Source organism: Dryobates pubescens, chromosome 16 (genome assembly GCF_014839835.1).
Source record: "Dryobates pubescens isolate bDryPub1 chromosome 16, bDryPub1.pri, whole genome shotgun sequence".
Classification (NCBI taxonomy): Eukaryota; Metazoa; Chordata; class Aves; order Piciformes; family Picidae; genus Dryobates; species Dryobates pubescens.
In genome coordinates, this window is record NC_071627.1 from 5206026 (window position 1) to 5223631 (window position 17606).

At 60.7% G+C, this 17606-nt stretch overlaps 1 protein-coding gene across 3 annotated transcripts; it reads left to right on the forward strand.

Annotated features, from left to right (window-relative positions):
• The first annotated feature begins 2360 nt into the window (after positions 1 to 2360).
• Positions 2361 to 17114, forward strand: RELL2 (RELT like 2). Of its 3 annotated transcripts, none has more exons than XM_054168366.1 (8): positions 2361 to 2457; positions 6495 to 6708; positions 9336 to 9401; positions 9479 to 9545; positions 10331 to 10519; positions 14339 to 14858; positions 16767 to 16809; positions 17020 to 17114. In XM_054168366.1, the coding sequence occupies exons 1-7, from the start codon at positions 2419 to 2421 to the stop codon at positions 16806 to 16808; spliced, it is 1137 nt and encodes a 378-aa protein (XP_054024341.1). In that variant the 5' UTR covers positions 2361 to 2418; the 3' UTR covers position 16809; positions 17020 to 17114. The 3 variants fall into 3 exon arrangements, with proteins under 3 accessions (XP_054024341.1, XP_054024342.1, XP_054024343.1); XM_054168367.1 differs by lacking the exon at positions 2361 to 2457 and adding an exon at positions 5348 to 5778; XM_054168368.1 differs by lacking the exon at positions 2361 to 2457 and adding an exon at positions 5890 to 6010.
• The last annotated feature ends 492 nt before the right edge of the window (positions 17115 to 17606 follow it).

Below are 17606 nucleotides of genomic sequence, written 5' to 3' on the forward strand. Positions count from 1 at the left end.
CATGGCACCAAGCTCCCCATCCAGTCTCTTCCTAAACACCTCCAGTGATGGTGACTCCACCACCTCCCTGGGCAGCACATCCCAATGGCCAATCTCTCTCTCTATGAAGAACTTCTTCCTAACATCCAGCCTGAACCTCCCCTGGCACAGCTTGAGACTGTGTCCTCTTGTGCTGGTTGCCTGGGAGAAGAGACCAACCCCCACCTGGCTACAACCTCCCTTCAGGTAGTTGTAGAGAGCAATAAGGTCTCCCCTGAGCCTCCTCTTCTCCAGGCTAAAATGGTATGGATGGGATTGATGAAGCACGTGGAATGGGATGGAATGGAGATGGTGGGAAAGGAATGGATGGGTTGAGATGAGATGGGGCTGGTGGGATGGGATGAGATAGGATAGGAATGGATGGGATGGGGCTGGTGGGGTGGGATGGGATAGGATAGGAATGGATGGGATGAGGCTGGTGGGATGGGATGAGATAGGATAGGAATGGATGGGATGGGGCTGGTGGGGTGGGATGGGATAGGATAGGAATGGATGGGATGAGGCTGGTGGGATGGGATGAGATAAGATAGGAATGGATGGGATGGGGCTGGTGGGATGGGATGAGATAAGATAGGAATAGATGGGATGGGGCTGGTGGAATGGGATGAGATAGGATAGGGATGGATGGGATGGGGCTGGTGGGATGGGATGAGATAAGATAGGAATGGATGGGATAGGGCTGGTGGAATGGGATGGGGTTGGTAGAATAAGATGGGCTGTGAATTTGGGGCTCATGCTTAAGGTGTGCATAAATCATGGGGTTGTTAGATGATGCTTCCCACTGCAGGGGCTCTGCACTCTCCACGCTCCTTGGGAATGTTTCCCTTTGGGATTCCAGCTCCAGAGCACGCAGCAAAGATCCATCAGGGTACGCTGAGACCCCACAGGGCCGTGTCTGGGGGCACTCAGAGCTGCAGTCCCCAAGCCCAGCACCCACCCAGCTTAAACAGAGAAGCTTTAAATGTGTCTGGGGCTGGTGGGGAGCTCTGACGTCTTGGCCAGGGCTGGTCTCTCGCTGTGACGTTTGGCCTGTCACAGCTCTGCAAGGTGTTGTCACCAGATAGCAGCTGCCTGGGGCCACCCAAGCCACCCAAGCAGCACAGCTGAGCTGGGGGAAACGAGGGAAGCAGCACGTCCCTGCCTCCTGTGGGAATGAATTTAAGGGGTGGAAGCCTGCTCCAGGAACCTTCATGGCTCTTGGAGTGGTACAGAGAAGGGTTGGAGGAGAGTTGTAGATGTTCTTGGTGCTCAGAGAGTCAAAACAGGCTGTGGGGTGAAGGCCATCAGGTGGCTCAGAGGACTGAAACAGGCTGTGGGTTGAAGACCATCAGGTGGCTCAGAGAGCCAGAACAGGCTGTGGGTTGAAGACCATCAGCTTGCTCAGAGAGCCAGAACAGGCTGTGGGTTGAAGACCATCAGGTGGCTCAGAGAGTCAGAACAGGCTGTGGGTTGAAGACCATCAGGTGGCTCAGAGAGCCAGAACAGGCTGTGGGTTGAAGGCCATCAGGTGGCTCAGAGATCCAGAACAGGCTGTGGGTTGAAGACCATCATCTGGCTCAGAGATCCAGAACAGGCTGTGGGTTGAAGACCATCAGGTGGCTCAGAGATCCAGAACAGGCTGTGGGTTGAAGACCATCATCTGGCTCAGAGAGCCAGAACAGGCTGTGGGTTGAAGACCATCAGGTGGCTCAGAGAGCCAGAACAGGCTGTGGGTTGAAGACCATCAGGTGGCTCAGAGAGCCAGAACAGGCTGTGGGTTGAAGACCATCATCTGGCTCAGAGAGCCAGAACAGGCTGTGGGTTGAAGACCATCATCTGGCTCAGAGAGCCAGAACAGGCTGTGGGTTGAAGACCATCAGGTGGCTCAGAGAGCCAGAACAGGCTGTGGGTTGAAGGCCATCATCTGGCTCAGAGAGTCAGAACAGGCTGTGGGTTGAAGACCATCAGCTTGCTCAGAGAGTCAGAACAGGCTGTGGGTTGAAGACCATCAGGTGGCTCAGAGGACTGAAACAGGCTGTGGGTTGAAGGCCATCAGCTTGCTCAGAGAGCCAGAACAGGCTGTGGGTTGAAGGCCATCATCTGGCTCAGAGAGTCAGAACAGGCTGTGGGTTGAAGACCATCAGCTTGCTCAGAGAGTCAGAACAGGCTGTGGGTTGAAGACCATCAGGTTGCAGGAGAAACTTAAGTCAGGGCTTTGGATCCAGGCAGCTGTTTGAGGCCTGCGATGTAGCAGACTTGCAGACACTGTGGCAACTTCTGAGCTGAGGAGCGGAGCGGAGAGCCCAGGAGGAACCTGCCTGTGGGACTGCTGGAGCTGGGCACCCAGTTGCCTTCAGCTGCCACGTGGCCAAGGAGCAGGGCTGGGGCACATCAGCTGCAATGGCTGTGGGCAAAGTGCTGGAAGAGTGTGGACGAGAGGTAAGGTGGTGATGGGGGATGGTGCTCTCCCTTCACCCTCTCCTTGACAGCTGAGACACCTGAAGGCTGGGTGGCCACCCAGTGATGCCTGGACAGGCTGAGAGCTGGGCAGAGAGGAACCTAATGAGGCTCAACCAGGATGAGTGCAGAGCCCTACAGCTGGGCAGGAGGAATAAGCTGCAGCAGGACAGGCTGGGAGGTGATCTGCTGCAGAGCAGCCCTGGGGAGAAGGACCTGGGAGTGCTGGTGGACAACAAGTTCCCAGGGGACACTGTAGTGTCCTTTTAGGTCACCTCTGAGGTGCTGTGGTGTCCTTTGGAGTCACCTCTGAGGAGCTGTGGTGTCCTTTGGGGTCACCTCTGAGGAGCTGTGGTGTGATTTTGGGTCACCTCTGAGGAGCTGTGGTGTCCTTTGGGGCCACCTCTGAGGAGCTGTGGTGTTCTTTTGGGCCACCTCTGAGGAGCTGTGGTGTGATTTTGGGTCACCTCTGAGGAGCTGTGGTGTCCTTTGGGGCCACCTCTGAGGAGCTGTGGTGTTCTTTTGGGCCACCTCTGAGGAGCTGTGGTGTGATTTTGGGTCACCTCTGAGGAGCTGTGGTGTCCTTCGGGGTCACCTCTGAGGAGCTGTGGTGTCCTTTGGGGTCACCCCTAGGCACTGTGGTGTCCTTTGGGGTCACCTCTGAGGAGCTGTGGTGTGATTTTGGGTCACCTCTGAGGCACTGTGGTGTCCTTTTGGGTGACCTGAGTGGGAGAAGGGTCACGGTCCAGACCTTGAAGTGATAAGAAGATCCTGCCCTGGGAGGAGGACTGTGATGGGGGTGGTGGAATCAGGATGGAGACTGGGCACGTGTGGCCCATGGGGGGAACATTGTGGGGGACAAATGAGGTTGCCAGGGACACCCCAGCTGCAGAGCTGGGCATGGGCATCTTGATGGCAGTGAAGTCTCCTCCTTGCCCCACTTCACCCCATGCAGGGCCAGGGTTTGTCCTCAGGGAGGGCTGCTGCAGCCTCCCAGCTCTCCTCCTGCTGTGTCCTCTTGCTCGTGGGAAGGGCTCCAGAAGCTGTGGGGAAATGGGAATGTCCCCTGGGAATGCCCCTGGACACAGGGAGGGCTGAGCAGTGTGTGCTGATCTTCCCAGCGTGGCAGGGGGTGGGCAGGGTGCAGCAGTGCACTGGGTGGGTGGCAGTGCCCAGGGAGCAGAAGGAGCTGTGCATTGTGCCAGCCAAGCGTGGGTGGGCAGCAGGAGGATGGGAACAAGCTGGCTGTGACTGCAAGCCCTCAGGGCCCTGCAGAAACCCAGACCTGAGAGGTGCCAAGGTTTAAAGAAGCAAGGGCAAGGGGGAAACCAGCTTGGAGGTCTTGAGCATAGAATCATGGAATGGGTTGGGTTGGGAGGGACCTTAAACATCATCCAGTTCCAACCCCCTGCCAGGGGCAGGGACACCTCACACTGGACCAAGATCCTCAAGGTCTCCTCCAGCCTGGTCTTGAACACCTCCAGGCAGGAGGCAGCCACAGCCTCCCTGGGCAGCCTGTGCCAGTGTCTCCCCAGCCTCACTGGGAAGAATATCTTCCTCATCTCCAGCCTCAACCTCCCCTCTCCCAGCTTAAAGCCATTGTCCCTGGTCCTCTCACTCCCAACCCTTGTCACAAGTCCCTCCCCAGCTCTCCTGGAGCCCCTTCAGGTACTGCAAGACCACTAGAAGCTCTCCCCAGAGCCTTCTCTTCTCCAGGCTGAACAGCCCCAACTCTCCCAGCCTGTCCCCACAGGGGAGCTTCTGCAGCCCTCTGATCATCTCTGTGGCCTCCTCTGGACCCTCTCCAGCAGCTCCAGGTCCTTCCTGTGCTGGGGGCCCCAGAGCTGGAGGCAGTGCTGCAGGTGGGGTCTGAGCAGAGCAGAGGGCAAAATCCCCTCCCTGTGCTGCTGCTCTCCCTGCTCTGGATGCAGCTCAGCACTCAGCTGCCTGCTGGGCTGCCAGGGACCATTGCTGGCTTCTGGGGAGTTTGTCACCAGCTGACACCCCCCAAGTCCTCTTTAAGGCTGCTCTCCAGGCACTCCACACCCTGTATCAGCCTATCTCTCATGATAGTCCAATCTCCTGAGATCATGGTTTTGGAGGAAGCATGGCAGGAGGAGTAAATCTTGGTGCCCATGGTTTTATCTTGCCACAGTTGGTCCATTTTAGGGTGGGTCTCCCTGCCAGGACAGCAGACATGTGGGGGTCACCTGTGATGCAGTCACCTCCTGAAGTCACAATGGTGGAGGAGGCTCTTGGGCTTCTGAGAGCTGACACTTGGACCGTGAAGGAGAGGGAGAGGAACTCTCATCATCAAGTAACCAAAACCTTGGAGGAGCTGCAGGTTGCCTCCTGGCAGCCTGGAGTGTGGTGAGACACCTCCTGCAAATGAAAGTGTAGATGGAGAGGCACTTAGCCGAGCAGAGGCGGGGTGGGAGGGACACCCAGGGCTGCCTGGGCTGCTCAGGGTGAAGAGAAAAGGATGGAGATAAGCAGTAGCCAAGGAAATTGGGGTGAAGCTTCCCAGAGTGGGGATGATGTGGTGGACACGGAGAAGGAGGTCAATAGGACCACCATGGTCGTGTGGAAGGAGGGAGACAGAGTCGTCCTGGAGCAGAGTATTGTCCTGGGGGCTCTCCTGGGGGCTGCTCATGGTGCAGGTAGCTGCAACCCTTTCCACCCCACACAGCGGTGCAGGAGCAGTCCTGGTCTTGCTGAGATCCACTCCCGCCCCTTTTGCCCTCCCACCGCCGCGGCTCAGCGCTCAAAAAAGCCAGCAAACAGCCCACCAAGAGCTTCGGGAAGGAGGGTGCCAGGGGAAGCCCAGCCTGGCTCCGGGGTCTTCGCCCCAGGAGGGCAGCAGCTCTCCAGCGCTTGCTTCCCACAGCCCCGCTCCCGTTGGCTCCCGCTGGCTCCCGCTGGCTCCCGCTGGCTCCCGTTGGCTCCCGTTGGCTCCCGCTGGCTCCCGTTGGCTCCCGCTGCCGGCGTTTCCCTCGCTTCCCTCTGCTCCTCCAGCCGCTGGAACAGCTCCGGGAAGGATTTTTTTTTTTGGTGTTTGGCTTTTTTTTTTTCCCTCCGGCTGCTGAGGCTGGCAGAGAGCTGCAGGCTGCCGTGGTGGGCAGAAGCGGCTTGGCTCCTTCCCAGGAGAGGAAAGGGAAGGGAAGGGAAGGGAGGAAAAAGGGCAGGGGGAGCCGGGAGGCCGGAGGATGCTGGCGGCCGCGGGCAGCCGCAGGGATGCGGGGTTGCTAGGAGGCAGGTGAAGGTGAAGAGGAGAACGCTGCGGAGAACCGACCGCAGGCCCAGGTACCACCGCGAGGACGAGGGGACGACGGAAAAGTGTCGCTGGCCAAGATTTGAGCCTCCCCAGGAAAGCCCAGGAGGGAAACCGGGGGAGGGGTTGGAAGAAGGGAGCGAGCTGGGTTCTGCGGGCGGCCGATGCGGGAGCCGGTGGCCCGGCTCGGCCCTTCGCCAGCCCGGCTGCCGCCGCTCCCTGCCCGCCCCTGCCGCTTGCCCTCGCCGCCGGAGGGCCCTGGCTGTGAGTGGGAAGGCTTGGTGCGGAGCGGATGGGCACGGGGGGCAGGATGCTGAGCTGCCCGCATGGGGCGATGCCGCAGAGCTCCGCGGGGAGGCCGGGGCAGAGGTGCCCTTGGGAAGCCGCCTGCCAGGGCTGGGCTTGAGCCGCAGCCCCGGGGCTGGGGGGTTGCTGCTGCTGCTTCTGCTGCTGCTGCTGCTTCTTCTTCTGCTGCTGCTGCTACTGCTTTCCTTCTGCTGCCGCTGCCCTTGGGATGCCTCTCGCCGGCTGCGTGCGGGGCAGCGGCGTCCTTGCGAGGACTGTGCCAAGCCACCTCCAGCCTGCCCTGCTGCCCCGTGGAGGAGCCCACCCCGAGCCAGGAGCTGGCTCTAGCCTGGGCTGGATGGGAAGAAGAAGAGGAGGAGGAGGAGGATGGGGGACAGGCAGGCTGGCAGGAGGGTGAGCGCTGAGGTCCCCCCCCCCCCCACCCCATCCTCCCTTCTCCTAGATCCGCATGCCAGACCAGAACAGCACCGAAGATGGGGAGTCAGACCCCGAGCACAGCTTGTTTATCATCTTCCTCCTGGTCCTTGTCTTCTTCATCATGGGGCTGGTGGGTTTCCTGATCTGCCATGTCTTGAAGAAGAAGGGGTACCGGTGCCGGACGTTCCGGGACGAGCTCGACCCAGATAACAAAGACGTGCTGGCAGAGCTCCAGGCCAGTGAGTACTCGGGGGGGGGGGGGGGGGGAAGGGGGGGGAGGGAGAGTGCCCAGTGTGGCTTCAGGCACTGCCCTTAGCCTGGCACGGACCCAGCACCTCTGACACCTGCCCCTGGGCCGCGGGCCGGAGGTGGGAGGGTTCCCATCGTGTGCTGCTGGGGTGGGAATAAAGGAGGGGGCGGTGAAAGCAGTGTGGCTCCCTGAGGAGCGGGAGAGTGTGGCCTGGAGGACCCTCTGATCCACTGGCTCTGCAGGCTGGCCTTCAGTGTCTGAAGGGGACCTACAAGTAAGCTGGGGAGGGACTTCGGAGGGTGTCAGGGAGGGATAGGACTGGGGGGGATGGAGCAAAAGTAGAAGTGGGGAGATTGAGATTGGATGTGAGGAAGAGAAGAAGTTGTTCCCCATGAGGGTGGTGAGAGGCTGGCACAGGCTGCCCAGGGAGGTGGTGGCAGCCTCATCCCTGGAGGTTTTGAAGGCCAGGCTGGATGTGGCTGTGAGCAACCTGCTGTAGTGTGAGGTGTCCCTGCCCATGGCAGGGGGGTTGGGACTGGCTGAGCCTTGAGGTCCCTTCCAACCCTGACACTTCTGTGATTCTATGATCCCCATAGTGGGAACATCATGGGTTAGGAGCTGGTTTTAGGGTGGAAGGAATCACAGCCACATGAATGGAATGGAACAAAACCAGAAAGGGGCAGATTGAGATTGGATGTGAGGAAGAAGTTGTTCCCCATGAGGGTGCTGAGAGCCTGGCACAGGTTGCCCAGGGAGGTGGTGGCAGCCTCCTGCCTGGAGGTGTTTGCAGCCAGGCTGGATGTGGCTGTGAGCAAGCTGCTGTAGTGTGAGGTGTCCCTGCCTGGGTCCACTTCTGGAGCCTCTGTTCCAGGAAGGATCTGGAGGTGCTGGAAGGTGTCCAGAGAAGGGCCAGGAGGATGAGCAGAGGGCTGGAGCTGCTCTGCTCTGGAGACAGCCTGAGAGAGTTGGGGTTGTGCAGGCTGGAGAGGAGAAGGCTCCAGGGAGACCTTTCTGTGGCCTTGTAGGATCTGCAGGGGGCTCCAAGAAAGCTGGGGAGGGACTTTGGAGGGTGTCAGGGAGTGATAGGGCTGGGGGGGATGGAGCAAAACTTGAAATGGGGAGATTCAGTTTGGATGTGAGGAAGAAGTTGTTCCCCATGAGGGTGCTGAGAGCCTGGCACAGGTTGCCCAGGGAGGTGGTGGCAGCCTCATCCCTGGAGGTGTTTGCAGCCAGGCTGGAGGTGGCTGTGAGCAGCCTGCTGCAGTGTGAGGTGTCCCTGCCCGTGGCAGGGGGTTGGGACTGGCTGAGCCTTGAGGTCCCTTCCAAGTCTGACAATTCTCTTATTCTATGATCCTTCAGCCAGGGCAAGAGCTGTCCCCTCTGTCCCTTTGGTGTTAGGAGGTCTGGCATGGGGCCACCAGGGTGCCTGCTAAAGGTCATGTCCTCTTCCAGACACTTGAACTCATGCAGCCCAGAGGAAGAGGAGGGTTTCCTTGGGGGTAGGGGACATCTAGAGATGTTTTTCATTGCTTCAGACCACCCTGTCTGGCTCTGGAACAGCAGACTGGGAAGTCAAGTGTGGGCTCAAGGCAGAGCTCAGTTCAAGCTCTGTTGTTTGGTAGTTTCATGAGGCTCTGCTGAACTGGAGAGGACACTTTCCTCTGGCTGCTTTCCCACCACAAAGTGGCCAAATGGTTCTACAAGACTCCTCTGGCTCCTCTGTGCCATCAGCAGTGCTCAGCAGGGCCAGCCCCTCCTGCTGTCTCTTCTCAGGCTCAGAAGGGAAATGTGGCTCCTCCAGCTCCCCCATGGATGCAGCAGGACCTTCTGTGTGGCCTTGGGTATGCTCCTCTGGCTTCACTGACTTGGCTGCAACATGACCTGGAGACTGTTTGAAGCTTCCAGGATTGGGGTTGCCTGCTGGATTTGCCATAACCCCAGCAACCATCTTTGTGGGCTTCCAGGAGGGCAGCAGCAGCCTTGGACCACGCTCTAGGAGGCAGCTGCCTACCAGACCACCACTCTGACCTGCTCAGAGGAACACAGGGCACAGCAGGAAGGGCTGAAGGTCCAGCCAGCCAAGCCTCCTGCCTCCAGCTGTGGCCAGAAGGGAATTGCAGTGGATGCTGGGGATGGACAGCACAACGGAGCAGACACCCAGCCAAGTTTCTCCAGCGTGGTCCTTCAAGCTTCTCACAGGGTGTAGCTCCAGGGCTTTCCTCCAGCACTGATGGCTTCTCCAGACTCAACAGGCCCCAGTGGCTTTCCTCCTCTGTGAACTGCTCCTGTTTACTGCCAGAGTCTTTTAGCTCCCACAGCACCCTGCAGCCAGGGGCTCCAGGGCTGGGCTGTCCCCCCACAAGGAGCCTCTTCTCAACCTGCTTCCCACTCACTTCTCTTGATGCTGAAGCAGCACCACGACCCCCACCTCCCTGCACACGTGGCTGCTGGCTCAGCCCTTCCTTTTCCAGGCTGGGGGGAGCTTCTGTTCTTTGGGGGCTTCAGAGTGTGATGGGGGACAAGAGGCTCCTCCAACCTCGCTGTCAGCGTGGCTGCTCCTGGGGAGGGACTGGGTGGCCAGATCCCAGCCCTCAGCACCACCTTCTCTCTTTTCAGATGAAGAGGAGGAGTTGAACGAGGACACTGTGGAGAAGATTGTGAGATGCATCATCCAAAATGAAGGTGAGAGCCCCCTAGGGCTGGCCTGGAGGTGTGCTGACCGCTTGGGCTGACCCCTTCCCTTTTCCCTCTCTCTTCAGCAAACGCTGAGGCCCTCAAGGAGATGCTGGGGGACACCGAAGGGGACATCCCAGTGCCAGTGCCCAGGTGAGGTTCCTGCAGAGCAAGGGAGAAGCAGCCTCTGGGTCTCACTGAGGTGCTGAGCAACTTGGTTTAGTGGGAGGTGTCCCTGCTCGTGGCAGAGGGGGTTGGGACTGGATGATCTTCGAGGTCCCTTGCAGCCCAAACCATTCTGTGACCACCATGGGCTGGGGGCTTTGCAGCCATCCCCTTTGCAGCTTGCTGTAAAGCCTCTTCTCAAGCAGAAGTCCTCCTGCTCCACCAAGGCTTGGGGTGATGACCCAAGGGCTGGAGCCTGGGGTGTTCAGCCTGGAGGAGAGAAGACTCCAGGGGGACCTTAGAGCTGCCTTCCAGTAGCTGAAAGGATCCTACAGGGAGGCTGCAGAGGGACTTGTGCTAAGGGTGTCTAGGGATAGGCCAAGGGGGAATGGTTTGAAGCTGAGGCACAGCAGGGTTAGACTGGAGCTTAGGGAGAAGTTCTCCAGTATGAGGGTGGTGAGACCCTGGAAGAAGCTGCCCAGGGAGGCTGTGGCTGCCTCCTCCCTGGGTTGCTCAAGACCAGGTTGGATGAGGGTTTGGGCAGCTGAGTCTAGCTGGGAGGTGTCCCTGCCCACAGCAGGGGGGTTGAAGGAGATGACCTCTGAGGTCTCTTCCAACCTGAGCCATTCCATGATTCTATGATTGCTCCACCCCACTGCCCAGGGGAAATAGCTCTTCCTCACTCCTGTCCTCACAGGAGGTCCCCTCCAGAGCTGCACTTGGCAGCTGCCCTCCAGCTAACCCAACCTCTGCTGTGCTTCTCCTGCTTGCAGCCTTTGTCCTCACCGCAACAGCCAGGACGGGGGCCCGCCGCATCACCACACAGTCCACCTGGGCTCCACCCAGGCCCCCTGCATCCACTGCAGCAAGAGGAAGAGGCCCCCCCTGCAGCGCCAGGGCCGCTCCAAGGAAGGCAGAGGCAGGATGCACCCTGGGGAAACCACTGTCTTCTCCGTGGGCAGGTACTTCCCCCCCGCGCTGCGGCTGGCCCTGGCGGGGAGGGGGCGTCGCGGAGAGGCTTCTCGGTTCTCCTGCTCCTTGCCCCCGTGCCAGGCACCCTCTTGCTCCTGCCCCAGCTCTAGCTCTGGAAGTCCTGAGGGGCCAGGTGCCTCTTCCACCTGGGAAGAGCTGGGTGGTAGGTGGTGGCTGGTGGTGGCTTCCCTCCTCCTTGGAGCGTGTGACTCAAGCCTGGGCTGTGCTGCTGACTCAGTGCTGGGCAGAGCCCCAAGTCCATGTCCTTCCCAAGCCTGCCGGCCCAGCTGCACCCAAACAGAGCTCTCGCTGCACAGCTGGGACCAGACCCACAGGGTCTTAGGGATCTTGTTAGGAGGGCAAGGAGATGGCAGCAGGTCTCAGGTGGCCTTGCACAGCCACCACCACCGCCACAACCAGACTGAGAGTGGCTGTGCTCCTCCAGGTCCTTGCCTGCCCTGCTGGCTGCAATTAGATGACACAGCAGGAATGTGAGCTCAGGGGAGTGTACCTGACACTACCCTCAAATCCTGTGCCAGTCCCCACTTGCTGTCCCCCCAAGGGACTTGCTGAGCTTCCTGTGGTCAGTGACATGCAGCACAACCTGCAGGCGTGGCCAGGTTGCTCCATTCCCCAGCAGAGAGGCTGAGCACCCCCAGGAGCTTCAGCAAAGTCTCCCAGGGCTCAGCTCCCTGCTGCAGTGGTGACCTTGGGCAGGGTGACAAGCAGCTGCTGGCCCTTGGGTGGCCACCACAGTGAGCCACAAAGCTCTGCTGTGATCACATCCTGCCGTGGGTCTTCAGCCACAGCCTGAACCTTGATGAAGAAGAGGTCCAGAATCTCTCCCTGGACCACACCATGCAGCTTCATCATGGCTTAGGCCTTGACTGAAGACCACTCCATGGTGATGTTGAGGGACAGAGGGCATCATGGGGGGTGTGGGTTTTCCACAGTCAGGGAGGTGAACTGGGAGGTGAACTGGGGGCTGGTGAAGGGGAGGACCCCTGGAATGGGCTGGCCAGGGAGGTGGTTGAGACCCCATCCCTGGAGGTGTTTAAGCCCAGGCTGGATGAGGCTCTGGCCAGCCTGATCTAGAGTGAGGTGTCCCTGCCCATGGCAGGGGGGTTGGAACTGGGTGATCCTTGTGGTCCCTTCCAACCCTGACTGATTCTATGATTCTGAGCTCCAGCTAAGATCAGACCTTCTGGAGACCAACAGCCTCTGGCTTCCTCTTTGCCTGTTGCCATCAGCTGTCCTTGGTGGTGGCTGTTGAGTCAGCTCTCTGCGTGGCTGCATGTTCCTGGCTTATCTCATTCCCTGGCTGGTGGCCAGCTCCATCCACTCCTCCATGTCCTTGCTCCATGCTCTTCTCAGTCTCCTCTCACTCACCTCTGAGTCCTGGAGCAGTTGGTCTCCTTTCCCTCAAAGCTTTCTTATCTCTCTTTACCCTTCTCAACACCCAGTGTCACATCAACCTTCTCCCCAGGGCACTCACCGTGGTCCTCTGAGGTTGCATTTGAACCTTCCCCTTCCTGAATCTCCTTGGGCTGAGGTCCAGCTGTTCAGGGGCCTATGAGGTACAAAATGACCTCCAAATTGGGGTTCTGGTGTCCAGGCTGGTTGGTCCCTTTGCTCCTTCAGAACCTGGATGGACTTTGTGGGGTGTTATTTACTATGAGCATCTTGATGGCACCAAGACCTTTGACTCCTGACTGATCCTAGGGACACAAAGCTCCTTTCACCCACCTCTTCTTTGGCAACCCTCTGGTCCTCTTCCTTCTTCTTCTGTTGTGCTTGCTTTTGTCTTGGACACAGTGGTGGGGCCCAGTCCCCTCCTCTGATAGCTGCTGAGTGTGGTCCAGAGCTGAGGAGTGAGAGTGATGGAGGTCCACCAAGACATGCATGTGAGGGGCCAGGGTTAGGGAACAGGATTTGTTTAGCCTGAAGATGTTATGGTGGGGGAGGGCATCTCTCTAGAGGTACTCAGAGGGTTTGGGGAGAGTTTAAATGGAGCTGGAGTTTTTTAAGGCCACCAGAGTGGAGCAGAGGGGCAGAATCCCCTCCCTCCCCTGCTGGCCACACTTCTCTTGCTGCAGCCCAGGCTCTGCTTGGCTCTCTGGGTTGCAAGTGCTCACTTTTGAGCTTCAGGGATGGCTTTTTTCCCTCCCTGTCCCCCACTGCCCTGAGCTGGTTGTGGCACCCCAGGGATGCAGCCTGGAAGCTCAGAGGTGAGGGCTTGGGGGGATTTGCACCTCAGGGCACTGGGTGTTACTGGAGCCAGTTAAAGGTGCCCAGGATGCTGGGCATGCTGAGGCCACTTCTGAGTGCCCAGAGGGAGGAGACCCTCCCCCATAAATGTTGCTGTTAGGCAGAGGAAGGGATGAAGCTCCAAGAGCTCTCCTCTTCCTCTTTGCTCTGCCACCACGTCCTCCCTGCTCCTAGCTGAGCTTCTCATCCTCCAGCACCCCCAAGGCCTTTTCTCCAGGGCTGCTCTCAAGCCAGTCCCTGCCCAGCCTGTATCAGTGCCTGGCATTGCCCTGAGCCAGCTGCAGGACCTTGCCCTTGGTCTTGTTGAAGCTCCTGAGGCTGTCATGGGCTCACCTCTGCTGCCTGTCCAGGTCCCTCTGGATGGCATCCAGAGAGTCTTGGGTTTTTTTTTTGTCTCAGTACTGAGAAATGATGCTTACAGGGTAAGTGGAGTTTGAATGAGGGCTCTCCCCCCTGCCCTGCCTTTGGCTCCAAATATTCTCTGAGGCACTCACACCTTCCAGTTCTGTGTTCTGGAGGAAGAAAAATATCCTTATTCTATTTTTCTCTCTTAGCAGTGGCATGAATGAAGCTTAATACAAGTCCAAGTGCCAGGTGCTGCCCCTTGGCCACAACAGCCCCAGGCAGTGCTACAGGCTGGGGTCAGAGTGGCTGGAGAGCAGCCAGGCAGAGAGAGATCTGGGGGTAGTGGTTGAGAGAAGCTGAACATGAGCCAGCAGTGTGCCCAGGGGGCCAAGAAGGCCAATGGCATCCTGGCCTGCATCAGGAACAGTGTGGCCAGCAGGAGCAGGGAGGTCATTGTGCCCTGTGCTCAGCATTGGTTAGGCCACACCTTGAGTCCTGTCTCCAGTTCTGGGCCCCTCAGGGTTAGGAAGGACTTTGAGACTCTTGAAGGTGTCCAGAGAAGAGCAACAAAGCTGTGGAGGGGTCTGGAGCAGAAGGCTGGGGAGGGGTCTGGAGCACAGCCCTGTGAGGAGAGGCTGAGGGAGCTGGGGTTGCTTAGCCTGGGGAAGAGGAGGCTCAGGGGAGACCTTCTTGCTCTCTACAACTCCCTGAAGGGAGGTTGTAGCCAGGAGGGGGTTGATCTCTTCTCCCAGGCAGCAGAACAAGAGGCCACAGTCTCAAGCTGCACCAGGGGAGGTTTAGGCTCGAGCTGAGGAGAAAGTTCCTCATAGAAAGAGGAACTGGCCACGGGAATGTGCTGCCCAGGGAGGCGGTGGAGTCCCCAGCCCTGGAGGTGTTCAAGGATGTGGCTCGGCTGTGGCACTCGGAGCCACGGTTTGGTTGTCAGGAGGTGTTGGGTGATAGGTAATAGGTTGGACTTGATGATCTCTGAGGTCTTTCCCAGCGTGCTTGATCCTATGATTCTATCTCTGAGGTCTTTTCCAACTTGATCCTATGATTCTGTGAGGCACACATGATTTTACCATAAACGACATCATCATCATCATCATCATCATCGACCTCCAAGCTGGAGGCGCGGGCAAGCCGGAAAGGAGCGGGAGGGAAGGGATTTTGACGCCTGCTGCCCCCACTGCCAGGTTCCGCGTCACACACATCGGGAAGAAGCCAGCCTTCCAGGAGCAGCAGGACGGAGCCCTGCCCGCCGCCAGCCGGCCGCCGAGCACCGAGGAGCTGGAGCGCAGCGGCGAGCGGCTCCAGCGGGAGCGGGCTCCCAACGGGACTCTCCCCACCGGCGGCCTGCGCAACGGCACCCTCCAGAAAGGCTCCCAGGGCGGCCGGAGCGGCGAGCAGAGCCGCTCCACCACCCCCAACACGCCAGCCAGCTCCGGCCGGCGGGCGCCCAGAGGGGCGCCGCAGGAGAGCGCCACCGCCCCCGGCAGCGCCAGCCGCCAGCGCAAGCTCCTGAGCCTGCACCGGGTGCTGGGAGGGTCGAGCCCCAGCATCCCGGGAGAGCTGGCGCTGGAGGAGACCGGACTGGGCTCGGCAGATGAGGTGTCGGATATTCACGGGAGCCTGAGCCTGCAGGAGCAGCCTGAGGAGATGGGAAGGGAAGACGGCAGCAGGAAACAGCCTGGAGGGGAGGATGGGGGGCAGCAGGTAGGTTCTTCATCTTTCCTCGTCCCCATGTGGCCCCCCCCTGGGCTGGAGGGTTTGAGGGCTCAGGGCACAGCATCCCATGCCCTACTGCCAGCGAGGTCAGGCAGGCCAGGCGTGCTGGGGTGAGCTCTGCAGCCAGGCTGAACGCTGGGCACGGAGCCTGCCCTGCCCTGCCCACCCTGACCCTGCTTTTGGTGGCATCTCCCCTTCCCTTTTCTAATGCCTGGGGCAGACAGGGTCACCCTGACAGTTCCCAGCCTGCTGGTAGCCCACACTGAGGAGAAGGCAGCTCACTGGTTGGCTTATATGGGAGATGTTCTGTGGAGAAGGACTTGGGGCTGCTGGGGCTGCAAAGCTGGACAGGAGCTGGCTCTGAGCGCTGCCAGCCCAGCCCCAGCCTGTCCGGGGCTGATCCCCAGCAGGGTGGGCAGCAGGGGCAGGGAGGGGATTCTGCCCCTCTGCTGTGCTCTGCTGAGACCTCCCCTGCAGTGCTGGGGCAGCTCTGGAGTGCTCAGCACAGCACCCCAGGGAAAGGTTTGCATGGAAGACAAGCCTAGGGACGCTGATTTTGTCCTCTTCATCTGCCCTCTTTGGCACATCAGACCCCTACCTCATACCCTGAGCCAGGCTTTGGTGTGCTCCAAGCTATGGAGTCTCAGGGGAATGGTGATGAGACCTCACTGGGATGTTGGTCACCAAGCCCTGGCACAATTCAGACCCTCCCTCATTCCCTAGGTCCCAGACACAGCTACCACGAGGGTTGGGAGCTGCTGCTCAAGTGTCCTTCAGGTGCTGGGGCAGGCAGGGCAGAGGGGAGGTGCTTTGGGCTGGAGGCAGCTGGTGGAACCTCAGCCCAGCAGCCCATGGGTCACTGCTGTGGCCAAGAGAGACCCCAACCCCAGCACACAGCACCCTCAGCAGCACTGACAGACACCCAGCAGCACCCAGCACCCCCAGCAGCACTGACAGACACCCCCAGAAGCACCCAACACCCCCAGAAGCACCCAGCACCCCCAGCGGCACCCAGCACCCCCAGCAGCACCCAGCACCCCCAGCAGCACTGACAGACACCCAGCAGCACCCAGCACCCCCAGCAGCACCCAGCACCCCCAGCAGCACCCAGCACCCCCAGCAGCACTGACAGACACCCAGCAGCACCCAGCACCCCCAGCAGCACCCAGCACCCCCAGCAGCACTGACAGACACCCAGCAGCACCCAGCACCCCCAGCAGCACTGACAGACACCCCCAGAAGCACCCAACACCCCCAGAAGCACCCAGCACCCCCAGCGGCACCCAGCACCCCCAGCAGCACTGACAGACACCCCCAGCAGCACCCAGCACCCCCAGCAGCACTGACAGACACCCAGCAGCACTGACAGACACCCAGCAGCACCCAGCACCCCCAGCAGCACCCAGCACCCCCAGCAGCACTGACAGACACCCAGCAGCACCCAGCACCCCCAGCGGCACTGACAGACACCCAGCAGCACCCAGCACCCCCAGCAGCACCCAGCACCCCCAGCAGCACTGACAGACACCCAGCAGCACCCAGCACCCCCAGCAGAACCCAGCACCCCCAGCAGCACTGACAGACACCCAGCAGCACCCAGCACCCCCAGCAGCACTGACAGACACCCAGCAGCACCCAGCACCCCCAGCAGCACTGACAGACACCCAGCAGCACCCAGCACCCCCAGCAGAACCCAGCACCCCCAGCGGCACTGACAGACACCCAGCAGCACCCAGCACCCCCAGCAGCACCCAGCACCCCCAGCGGCACTGACAGACACCCAGCAGCACCCAGCACCCCCAGCAGCACTGACAGACACCCAGCAGCACCCAGCACCCCCAGCAGCACCCAGCACCCCCAGCAGCATTTCACCCCCATCCTTCCTCCCCCCCACAGGAGCCCAGCGCCGCGGTGCAGGACCGAGGAGCAACTGTGTGATGTGAGTGCTTGTCCCCAGCCCCCGGGGTGACAACCAGGGTGGGAGGGGGAGGCACCGGGCGCTCCAGCAGGCTCCTGCCCGGGCAGCTCCTCCTGCCCGGGCGGCTCAGTGCCACCTGCGGGCAACCCCGGGGCCAGGCCAGCTCGGCTGTGGCCGGTGGGGGACAGCAGGGCCGTGGGGACCAGCCCCATCCTGCTCCTCTCCTTGCAGCTCCTCTCCGTTCCCGGCTGGAGCGTCGGGCAGGAGGCGAACGGCCCCCGGCCCCCCGACACCGGACTCGGGGTGGGGGCTGTGCCAAGGGGGGGGGTGGGGGCCTGTGGGGGCAGCCGGCCCCCGGGGGGGGGGGGCAGCTACGTGCTTGGCATGGCCAGAGCGAGGCGCCAGGGGCACCACAGCGCGGCCCGGCCAGACCTCATCCCATGGGCGATAGGTGCCCGACCCCCACCCACCGCACCCGCCCCGCAGCCGCGGCAGGGGCACGGCACCCTCGGGCCTGGCACGGGCAGGACAGCAGCCGGTGCCCACCCTGCTGCCCGCAGCCCCCTCCCGGCGCTGGGATGCACCGCAAGGGAGCTGCAGCGAGGGGCAGGGATGGGGGGCAGCAGCTTGAGCCCCTCCCCGGGGCTGGGGGAGGCTGGGCAGCACCCCGTCACTTTGCTCCCTCCCCCCGAGCCCACCCGGCACATTCACCGCAGAGCACAGCCCCCCGCCCCGGGCACCCCTGCCACGCAGCGCGGGCACAGGCACAAACCCTGCACCGGCGAGGGCCCCGGCGGGCCCCTGGGGGCGATGCTGGC